The sequence below is a fragment of the Corapipo altera genome, unplaced genomic scaffold (genome assembly GCF_003945725.1).
Source record: "Corapipo altera isolate COAL_440 unplaced genomic scaffold, ASM394572v1 22, whole genome shotgun sequence".
Taxonomy (NCBI): Eukaryota; Metazoa; Chordata; class Aves; order Passeriformes; family Pipridae; genus Corapipo; species Corapipo altera.
This window is the reverse complement of record NW_020884886.1, coordinates 14,363,208-14,375,598: the sequence shown is the minus strand read 5'-3', so window position 1 is coordinate 14,375,598 and position 12,391 is coordinate 14,363,208. Positions and strand designations below refer to the sequence as shown.

Below are 12,391 nucleotides of genomic sequence, written 5' to 3'. Positions count from 1 at the left end.
CTTCAACTAACAGACACAGAGAGATCGGCCCAAAAATTGTACCTATAGTGCTGTCAGATGGTTAAGGAAGAACATCTACCAAGACCATACAAACTGAAAAAACAATGGAAGGATGGCAATAAGGAACCAAACCTTTCCCTGCCACATACATTAAAGTCTTGCTTCACATTCAGCCTAAGGTGGCTGGAACAAAACTCAGCATATGGAGCTGGTAAAAGCATGTGAGCATGTGGGGGAAAAAAACCACAAAGAAACACACTGATATACCACTACTCCCATTGCATGAACCCTTGTGTCTGACGTGAGATCTAGCACGGTAGAAGCCAACACAAGGGAAAAGTGAGGATGGATGAAGAGAAAAATTATTCCTGTCCCTACACACAGCAGCTTGGGAGAAAAGAGGAACAAAGAAAACGTAAAAGGAATGCATGGGCCTAGGAGATAAAGAAGATGAGTCCTAATTATGTACCTGTAGAAAACACATTTTCTTGCTCACTGTTCTTTAACTGACTACTACTTAGTTTTCCACAATGCAGGCAGCTTTTAAAATACTCCGGACCTACCATAATATTTGGAAGGATGTGAATTCATAAGACCTGCATCCAGACCCCTGCTTTTACAAAGATGTCATGGATTTACCACATTCAGGCTAAATCTACCAAGCGACTTATCTCACTCCCCAGCATAGGACATTAGTTTCAAGGCAGAGCTTCTCAAAACCAAACTCTACATTTTTAGCAGAAGATTTTCGGTAAAGTGGAGCTTTTTGTTTGGGGTTTGTTGTATGTTTTGGTTTTGGGTTTTTTTGCATGTGCCCAAATAGCTAAAAAGGTCAAGCAGTTTGGTACTTAATTCAAAGCTAAATCTAGCAATGGATCAGAAATGAGATACCTGCCTACCTACTACTCTTGCAGGACTCAAACGTTCTTGCTGAAGCTGTGGTTAGCCATTTATTTAAGATGTGTCAACTTCCTCCCCCTTCCACATCCCCCATGAGTCACTCGTTCTGCTCTACCACCGGCCCTGTAGCAAGCTGGAACAAGTATTCTTTGTGGCCATTTTGGAAACAGAAATCACGAAACTCATAAATGTGAAACATGTAACTATGTAACCATGGAAAACATACCGGCAGAGTGGGTGGCATTCTCAAGTGACTGAGCACAAAGTACTCAGGGAAAGCAACTCTTAAACCAGCAACCTTGCAAAAAACCCAAACCAAACCAACAACAACAAAAAAGCCCAACCCACAACAAAAACAAAACAAAACCCAAAAAAACAAAAGTGGAAAGAACAGGCTGCTTAGGAGATCCTTGTTCTTTATCTCCCTATTACAATGTAGCACATTCTCAATTGCGCTTTTTTTGGTTTGTTTGTTTGAACTATATTTTAACCCAGATTCCTCAAAGTAACCCAAATAATAATGATTTTTAAAAAATTACATGCTATCAGGGATTTGATTTGCATTACAACCTCATGAAATGTTGTGCAGATAGAATGAAAGATGCGACAAAGGAAAAAACTTTCTAACCCAGCACTTTGCCAGATCACACCCTCACTGGAGCTATTGCCAGCCTCAAGACTGCACACGTGTACATTCTGCATGGAACTCAGTCACCACTCTTGTTCAATAAGAAAAAATAATTGCAGTGGGGTTTATTTTCCGCTACCCACAATAAAACACTTATTCATGACATAACAGAGCTACACTTAGTTGTCCCCCTTATCTAAAGAAGTTTATAACTGTCTGTTACCTAGTAACTTAAAAACCATTTTCCATAAGGAAGGAACATGAAAAGGAAAGAAATATTAAGGTTCAGTGGTCCATAAAGAGAACATGAAAGAGACAGTCTAAAGTTCAGATATTTGCAAAAAGGCAAAGATAAAGCTTCAAGAGCTTTATCTGAATGACTGGTTATGAGAAATTCAAATGCCCTTCCTTCCCCAAACTGTTTTTTGCATCTTTTTCCCAGTTCCACTTGCCACAGCCATGACAGCCTGGGAGAATACATAAGCAAGGAAAGAATAGAGGAAGGGAAGGACTTGCTTTTCTCTCTCCCAGGAGTAATGCTGAAATGCCTTCCAAAATTTTTGGCCTACATCCCTTCTACCCAGAAGGAAGAAAGCTGTATATCTAACGCTGACCCATGAACCCCATGCTCAGAGCAAACACCTGGCTGCAAGGTCCTGCAGCTCTGAGTATCAAGGCAGGTGTGCTCCTTTTGGATTTGGCTCTTGACTCAAATTTATGTTTTAGTATGAATTTCCCTTTCCATAGACTAGAGGTATTGCTACTTCTGCGCACCTCACACATACTAAGAAAATTACATTGAAAACTTGAAGATGTCAGCACACGAGTTAAGTGTATTAATGAACCCTTTCTGCATATTCCATTAAAATTCAGATTTAAGACAGTATTTTTAACACATTAAGTAGAAATATTATTATGAGTATCTTAGAACATTACTCAGTAGGGTTTCCCTTTTTATTCTCAAACATCAATCACACTTGTCTTGGTCTTTGGTTTTTACCCCTTATTTATGTCGAAAATATCCTATCTAGAACTGATCAATTTTTATTAAGCATGGTACAATTTCAGGATTGGGGTGCTGGTCGACAGTCATTTGAACATGAGCCAGCAGTGTGCCCAGGTGGTCAAGAAGGCCAGTGGCATCCTGGCCTGTATCAGCAATAGTGTGGCCAGCAACACTGGGGAAGTGATTGTCCCTCTGTACTCCGCACTGGTGAGTCCACACCTTGAATCCTGTTCTGGGCCCCTCACTACAAGAAAGACATTGAGATGCTGGAACATGTCCACAGAAGGGCAACAGTGTTGGTTAAGGGTCAGGAGCATAAACTGTGGGGAGCTGGGGTTGATTAGCTTGGAGAAAAGGAGGCTCAGGAGAGACTTTACTGCTTTTCAAGCAATAGGACAAGAGCAAATGGCCTCAAGTTGCACCAGGGGAGGTTAGATTAGATATTAGGAAAACCTTTTTCAATGAAAGAGTGCAAAGGCATTGGAACAGGCTGCTCACTGAAGAGGTGAAATCACCATCCCTGGAAGTGTTCAAAAAAAGTGCAGATGTGGTGCTTTGGGACATGGTTCCATGGTGGACATGGCAGTATTCGTTAATGGGTGGACTCTATGATCTTAGAGGTCTTTTTCAACCTTAATGATTCTATGATTCTACATAAGTTACTCTAAGGACAATATCTTTTCCATGCTAACTACATATTTTACCATCCTGGTGATGAACATTAATCTACGAAAGATGTTAGCTTTCTTCAACTTCTCTGCCTAATAAAGAACATATAACAGTATGCCTTTTGAAACGAAAATTTTGTATACTCCATGCTATAAACTCTTCAATTTTTAGAAGACTTTATTTCTTGAAGTAGGATGCTTGGAAGAAAGAGCTCAGCCCAATATTAACGGCTCACTGCAAAGCAATGAAACAATTAATTGGGCTGAAAAAATGGCAATAAGCAAGTTTCAAAAGTAAAAACAAAAACAATGATAACTGGAGAGCTGAATTCACACCTCTCCCTCTACTGTTGTTTCAGCTTTGTTCTAGCTTAAACAAAACCACAAACACAGATTTCAATATAAAAACACACCAAACCACAACATATACAAGCCTTCCTTCCTCCCACTTTCACTAAACTCTCTCAAAAAGAGAATGCTTCTTCTATTAACAGGATTTGTTATTTTAATAATTTTAAAGCATTGATATTAATTTTAAAGGAGGAGTTGCAATGGTTGTTTTATAACAAATATTCATTAACACCTATGATTTTCAGTAAGTATTAACCTTGGCTATAACAAAGGTTGTAAAACTTTTCTCAACCATTTTATTTCATGCATTTCAAATTATTTTTAGGAAGGCATCTTTTAAGTTAAAATCTCCATGCTTGTCTTTGAAATAAAAATGAAGTAATAAAGACTTCATTATGACTAAGAAAAGAATCAATTACACATTTCAAATCATTCATTTTAGAATGGAGATAGAGGAACAAAAATTTGAAATTAATTTTAACTTTTTTTTCTGAAAAATTGCATACAATTTGTCTGAAAAAAAATCTCTGAAAATTATGCATAAATTCACTCATATTTAAAACTGTTCTTTTGCCATGATCAGTTGACCTAATTTAACATCTAATTTAACCTCTTACTGCAAGGTAAGAGTGACAAGTTTTGATCAAGGTATGTGGTACAGATGCTGACCTTATAAAGAAGTACTACCTTGCTTCTTCTAAGCTTTTGCACCAAGTTAACAGTTTATTTCCTCACATTATTAAGTCACATTTCTTTTAACAGAAGAGATGTTGAAGTGCAGCTGGTTACTAGAGCCTTGACCGGATAAAGGAGTCAGGGAGCATTACAATGGGATTTCTATCTGCAAAATCTTGACGGAGAAAATACCCTAGTTCATCCTACTATTTGTACTCAACTGGCTGGTTCACAGAATCAACAAGGGAAGTCTGTTTTTCAAAACATTTCTATGCTCTCTGTCTCCTCTTCCCACTCCATCCACCACCACAAGTCTAGTTCTCCTTTCCCCTCAATTCCTTAAGGCATTGCCTTACTAGGCAAGAGACAGCAAATAATGTGACTACTGGGAAGCTGCGCTGTAGCAGAGGAATTCTGCCCTTTCTCAGGGAAGGCAATAAGCTGGGTTTCTCTCCATTAACAAGCTGCCATTTACGAGGGGTGACGTTATCTTTGAGACTTCTGCCTACCCTCACATTAAATGGCCCATGGGCTTTATAGCTGCCAGGGAAATGGCAGAGGTGATGCTGAACACAACTGCATGAACTTGCTCCCTTTAGGAAACCAAACTAAAAGCAAATGCTCTGCCTATGCTACTGAAGTTTGCAGGCAGCACTATACACCAACCCAAATGGCTTTCACAGATGCACTGAAAATGCTGCAAAATGGAGCAAGAATTACCTGTGCATAGAATTGGCTTAAATTCTGTTTTACAAATGTTTCTCTAACACAAGCTGGGTGTAGATGAAAGCGTTAGAAATAGCAAACATTAGCAAAACTGTAGAGATAGGAAAAAATACACATTCTTCTCCTCACTACTATGTTTCAGTGAACAGCACTTTGTTTCTTAGAGAATGAAATAACTAACATCAGCATTTAAAACCTGAAATTATGCATAAAGAATATTACCTTTATAAATATGACACGTAAATAAACATAAAATCAACCAACCGATATAGACATCTCAACATATATAGATATTTAAAAAACTACTGCGATAAATCAAAGAAGAAAAAATATAAAAATATTACTTTTATTCACACCTGAAAAAGCTTGAAAATTAGGTTCAAAGTAACAAAAGAGGTTTCGAGTGAAAAAATGATTAAGTATGTACAGGAAAATGGGTGCAACTGCCTTGTGTTGAGAGAAGTCAAGAAAAGGATGAAAAATAATGCGTAGTACCTCTGACTATAAATTACATGCTCCTGTTTAAATTCTTGTAATGTAAACCAAGAATAATGTTAAGGAAATAAAAAGCCAATGATGAAAGCAGAACTCTGTAATCATAAATGAAATGTATGGATTTTTAGTTTCAGAGCTGTTCAAAACCAGTGAAAGCATTTATTCTCTTACTAGAAAAGTTACATCGTAAGTAGTTGGTATTTCTAATAAAAAATAAAAAAAAAATTAAAAAAAAAGTCCTACCCAGTCACAAGGTAAACTATTTGTCTACTTTGAGACAGGCCACTGTGTTTCCTATACTGCTCAACAAACTCGTGATATTTTTTGGTAATAATATAAGTAGAAGATCTGTTGCAATTTCAAGTCATCTTTAGTCTATTAGAGAAGATAAAGAATGTTTCCCCTTGGACAAATTAGGATACATATTATAATACATCTTCAGCATTTAAAAACAAATCTTAATTTTGTAACTTTCTTACTACATTAAGATGGCTTCCTGCATTGCAGTTTTCACAAAATAGTTTTAAAAGTATTTTTTCAACAATTTGGTTGTTCATACTGCTTTCTTCATGCTAGCTGACATTTTATTGCATATAGAGACCAAAACACAACTTACTGAAATAATAATATGCTAGTTTTTCTGCCAGCTTCCAAGATTTTATATTATAGTTCATAAGGAGTAAAATACTTCCTCTTCAAAGTTACTAGGACAAGAACCTCAGCTGCAGAGAATAGAATTTGTTGAAAAGAAGGATGCTGAAAGGATTCTTGGAAAAAACAAACAATGGTAAGAATCAGGACACTTTTTTAGGCTCAGAGGAGCATAAATAAAAGGAGAGCAAAGACTGTTAAAAATCCATACAGTATCATAATTTATGATAAGAAAAGATAATGGAAAGCGAACAAAAGTAACCCTGGAGAGACTGCAGTGATTTACTTTATGCTAAAGAATTATAGCTATAGCCAGAACTACAATCTTGCAATCAAAAGGCACATGTTCAAGCAAACAAATATATCTGCATTAACCTTAATCTAAATGGCATGAATAGCAACAGACATGAGAAGCTGGAGCACAGACTCCAGTGTCACCTGTGGTAACCTAACAAAGACATGTATACACAGCCTGCTAAGCTAATACTACTGCATTGTTACTTGTTTCTGATTTTGATAAGAAATAACACAGGCATGTTTCATTGCAGCGAGACCTCTGATTATAGCTCTGATATTTCCTGTTTTATTCCTAAGAGGTGTCTTGGATTTAGCACAACAAATTTGTAAACTCACGCAAATGCCATAAGCAACATGCATTCTGTCTGGAAAACAACACTCAGACTACCTCATGATGCACCGACATTGCAGCGTGGTCAAGAAGCGCAGTAGTACAAAAACATACCTGACTGAGCTTTAATGTAGTCAAAGCACGTGACAGTCACTGCAAAAATATGATCATCTTGCATGGAGGCCCATTCCATCTGAACAAATAGCTGGAATTCCCTGTGGCTTTCTAAGTCCATGCTGAAGGCTTTTGTTATCTATCTTATTACAACATCTACTGCTCAAGCTTGGTGAATTCAATCTCCCTCATACACACTATATAACTGTGCTGCGCTAACTCTTTTCAAATGTTCATAGACACAACCCTATCCACATGGATGATAAGAAGATGATCACAAGTAGTCAGCATCGATTCACTAAAGATAAATCTTTTTTGACCAACCTGGTGGCCTTCTACTATGAAAACAACTACCTGGATGTTTGAGGAGAGAACAGTGGATACAGTCTACCTCTGCTTCAGCAAGGCTTTCAACACTGTCTCTCACAACATCCTCACAGGCAAACTCAGGAAGTGTGGACTGGATGAGTGGACAGTGAGGTGGATTGACAACTGGCTGGCAGATCTGGCTGGCAGATCCCAGAGGGCGATAACCTGTGGCACAGGGTCTAGCTGGAGGTCTGTCAGGAATGGTGTCCTCCAAGGTTCTATATTGGGCACTGTATTGTATTACTTATTCCTCAGTTACTTGGATGAAGGGGCAGATGCCTCCTCAGCAAGTTCACTGACGACACAAAACTGGGAGGAGTGGTTGAAATCCCAGAGGGTGTGCAGCCCTTCAGAAGGACCTCTACAGGCTGGAGAGATGGTCAGAGAGGAACCATCTGAAATTCAACATAGGCAAGTGCAGGGTCCTGTACCTGGGGAATAATAACCCCATACACCAGTGGAGGGTGGGTGCTGACCTGCTGTAAAGCAGCTCTGCAGAGAAGGACCTGGGGTTCCTGGTGGACAACAAGCTGCCCAAGAGCCAGAATGTGCCCCTGTGGCCAAGAAGGCCAGTGGTATCCTGGGGTGCATTAGGAAGAGCACTGCCAGCAGGTCGAGGCAAGTGATCTTGCCCCTTTGCTCAGCCCTAGTGAGACACATCTGGAGTGCTATGTCTAGTTCTGGGCTCCTCAGTACAAGAGGGACATGGAGCTCCTGAGGCAGGTCCAGTGGAAGGCTACAAAGATGATTAAAGGACTGGAGCATCTCTCTTATGAGGAAAGACTAAGGGAGCTGGGCCTTGAGAAGAGATGACTGAGAGGGGACCTCATCAATGCCTATGAGTATCAGAAGGGAGAGTGTCAAGAGGATGAAGCCAGGCTCTTCTTGGTGGTGCCAAGCAATAGGACAAGAGGCAACAGGCAGAAACTGAACATTGGGAGGAACTTCTTTACTGTGCACATGACTGACCACTGGAATGGGTTACCCAGAGAGGTTGAGGAGTCTCCCTCACTGGAGATACTGAAGAACTATCTGGATGCAATCCTCTGCCATGTGCTCTAGGATGACCCTGACTGAGCAGAGAAATTGGACCAGGTTACCAACGGTTGTCCCTTCCAACCCTACCCATTCTGTGATTCTGCGATTACCCAAGTGAAGATATAAAAGGTATGGAGGGAAAGGAAAGAATTTTAATGGTAGCATAAAAGAAAAGAAGTGAGAAGATAAAAGATTCTCCCCTTTAAAACAACTGTCTTTCAATAACAAAGTTGCTTACTTTTGTCTAATACATCTAGCTAAAAAATGCTCTTTTGATAGTTTTTCAGTTAATTTCACATATCATACTACTATCATGCCACAATTAGGGAAGCTATTAACTGTTCTTATTTAACAGTTTTGTGATAGGAGATATACAGAAATACATAGCACAATTAGGGCTCCTAAAGAACTTACAGCTTCAAAGGTCAATAAGAGTGAGGTGAAAGAGAAGACATATCAAAGGCTTCTATAGACTGAAAACTCAGGATGGGGAGGCAGTCTTAGACTGGAAGTTACAGCATATTAACTCCAAGACTGATCATACAGAGCAATACTGCAGAGTAGCTACCACATTCAGACCTTGTCTTTAAATAATTACAGACATCTTACCAAACTGTTCAAGGTTAGCACACAACTGATGAATTCTGAAATCCCACTTGTATTTAATACATTCCCATACTTAAATCAACAGTACAGTAATTCCAACATTTTAATACATGCTTGGGTGAAATGAACCAGATACAACATTCTGCATGCTAGGTATGCTCTAGGTATTTTTAGCTTGATATTCACTGTGTTTTCAAGGTCTGTGGATTGCTCCCACAGCATCCACAAGAAAAGTTAAGAAAAAAAAAAACTAATGCTAATAGGCTCAAATTTTCTATACAAGAGTCTGCACAGCTGTTGGAAAATTCTTAAAAGTGTACAAATCCAAAAGGATGACCATTGCCTCAGGAATGTAGGGAAACTAACAAACAGCAGCAATGGAGGAAATCTAGGAGACGAAAACCAGCAAAAGAATTCAAAACTCACTGTTCCAGTAAACCATCATTTGAGCTAATGCTGGTTACAAACAACACACAGAAGTACAACGTGAACAGCATTACAACCAACTAGCTCTGAGCCCTGAATCTGGATGATCTGTCTGCATCTCAGATGCAGCCTTTGCCAAAGATCTGGTACTAAACTCGGAATTTGGTTATCCCTTATGCCACTGAGGTCTATACTAATAATAAATTAATTTGACAGCAGGTCTCCTCTAAATGAATCATATAATGATCTAAAGTTTCCATAAACTTCCCTGATCTAAATGCTTTTCTCTCTGTGATATAAGACATGGTAAAGAGGAAGGATTGATACACACAAAGCAGGAGAGTTGCTTCTGTTACTTCATGCTTTTAGAGCTTGTAAATGGGCAGTAAGTTATAGAGGAGCACAGAAGTAAGGTAACTGTAGCTTCTACAAAAAGTTTTTAAGAAGGACTTTTTCATACACACAATTTGTTTGTAATGGAGGAGGTAACAGGGTTTTCTTATGGGAAAAAAAGCCCTTTGAAAACTACATAGACAAAGGTGTTGCTTTGGGTTTTTTTTCCTCAAGTCATCAGATAAGAAGCTGTATTTTAGACTATTAAGAAAGACCATTTAATTAAGTTAACATAAGAAAAACTCCAGGTGTTAAGCAGACTTATGTAGAGCTTATACATTCTTAACAAAGGAAGTGAACAAAACATGGTTTAAGTACAGTCTCTTAAGATACAGATAACAATACAAAGCAAATTCCTATATTACCATCAGCTACATATTACATTATACCAACACTGAACTCAAAATTTATCTAAAATATTTATTTTAAAGTAAAACATTAGCAAGAATTACAAGACAATGACGGAAATACAAATAACTCTAGATGCTATAGATAATTTAGAAGATAATCAATTTACTAAGTTCAAATCCTTCGTGCATTTCCTGTAGTATACAACTCTGTCTGCAAAAAAAACCCAAACAAAAATAGACTTCTCACAACATCCTAAGTATCTGCACTTCTCCAATTCTACAAAGTAACGATCTGTTTTTGTCATATGTACATTACTCTCCTACAATTAAGAACACATTTGTAGTAATTTCAACCTACCTATACATTTAACTCTTAAAATTACATTTTTTTTCTACAGTGATTGCCTTGCTATGGTGAGAATATCCTAATTGGGGTAATGCTGTACATAAAAATTTCACATCACAAATATATGTTGCTGAAACAGAAGGTGCTAATGTATCTGTATCATATCCAGTGACACAGTTATTTAAAAATTCACACCTGAATATAATCAAAAATGTGACCTCTTCAGAGATATGTTACTTACAGATACATAGTTCTTGCAGCACTACAAGACTGTTGTTATGATCCATCAGTATGTAGTATCTCCTTTCCCATTAATTCTAGTATTTTGCCATACAAGCAAATACACTGTGTTCACATCTAAGCATTTTTACTCTCCTTCCTTTCCTTGAATCTTTAAAGGTCATATAGACCATAAATAGTTAGTGTTTATATTATGAACTACTTTGCCCTTCCACTAAATTAATTCTTCTCCTAAGGAATGCAAAACACTAAACCACCATAAGTAGGTTGATCTGTCCTTAATAGGCTTTATTTAACACTGTACTCTTTTAAATTGCCACACTGAAATTCCACTTTCTGAAATGCCGTATCGGTGCAAAGCTATTTTAAAAGTAAGAAAGTAAATATCATAGAATGGCTGACCTATGTAGCAAATGAAATAAAAGAATTAAACTGATAGTTCACAAGAAAGGTTATTAACTTGTCTAATTTATGACAACCAGTAAACAACTTTAATTTAAGAAAAAATTTCACTGTTTCATCTTTAGTAACGATATGTAAGAAAAGAACACCAAAACATCTTTACAGACACAATAAAACTATTTTTCTTTTTATGCTAGATGCACTGTTTAAGACACCCAGATAGGTAACTGCTTTCACTTTAAAGCACAAATTCATTGGCTTTCAAGAGATGTAATGTTTTTTCTTTGATTTATAATGCATTTTTTACAGTTAACTCTCCCTCTTCTATAGAAACATACGGAAACATCAGGTAAGAATCAGAAGAAGCTTACTTTTTTATAATTTTCTCTTAACTGGCATAACCAAACAACCAGCATCACTTCAAAATAATGTAACAAGCATCCTCTAACATTACCATGTAATGTTCATACAGCATGTACTTGGTATACTATTTAAAATATGAGTCCATCCATGTATGCACTTTGTTTATCCCCACTGACTAAAGCTGCCTTTTAAAAAGGTCCTAAAAAACACACAGAACCTGATTATAAATATTATTCTGTTTCTGATGCACAGTTGCTGCCAGGTTTCTAAAGCATTTTATTTTAGAATAAAGGCTAGCCTACATATGCATGCTAACTATAAACATGAAATAAAAACACGTTTCTCACAATAGGAAAGTAACAATTAACCTGCACGAACTGCTGTCCGATTCATTTTCTTCTTCACTTGCTCTGTCATCTGTTTCTTGTCTGTCAAACCAACGTGCACTTCCACAGTCTTCTGCTGAGAATTCAAATGCAGGGATTTCTGAGGTGGATGCCATTGGCCAAAGAGGTGAATTCTGGAAATCCTGTTGGCTGGACCTTCTGTAGCCAACTGATGTTAAAGGTAAGTTACCTGAATCTAAAAACTTTGTGTCACCAGTTATTACATTTTGTCCTCTGTTCCAGAAGTCTCCCTGGTGGTTTTCAATTGCAGAGTTAGGGGCTGACGCCTGATGACCAAACCACCTCCATCTGATTTTTAAAATCTGCTTCACGTCAAACTCTTTACGAGAACCAGACATTCTTAGTGAAAGCCAGCGATCGTCTAGGCAACAGGGTAAGAAGCAGCACACATAAAAGAAGATTTGTGCACCCAACCAAGACAAGAGAAACACATGCTCTGCCTGTCTGTGGCAAGCAGATTTTCTACGGAAGGAGGGGAAAAAGCATTGCAATCACACAAAAAAGGCTTCTTTAACAGTATGTCATTTGAATACAAACAAAAGGCAACAGACAGTGAAAAATTCTGAGTTGAAGAGAGGAGATGAAACAATCACTTCTATCAGGAAAAAT

At 37.8% G+C, this 12,391-nt stretch overlaps 1 protein-coding gene across 5 annotated transcripts in view; it reads right to left on the bottom strand.

Annotated features, from left to right (window-relative positions):
- KLHL5 (kelch like family member 5) overlaps positions 1-12,391 on the bottom strand; it is a 58,641-nt gene that overhangs the window by 28,882 nt on the left and 17,368 nt on the right. For 2 of the 5 annotated variants that reach the window (XM_027642863.1, XM_027642864.1), the window contains exon 1: positions 11,744-12,177. The exons of 2 other annotated variants lie outside the window; for them this stretch is intronic. In XM_027642863.1, the coding sequence (XP_027498664.1) occupies positions 11,744-12,120 (377 nt within the window). In that variant the 5' untranslated portion in view covers positions 12,121-12,177. Of the gene's footprint in view, positions 1-11,743; positions 12,178-12,391 lie in introns of those variants that run through there. One more of the 5 variants, XM_027642865.1, reaches the window with a different exon arrangement.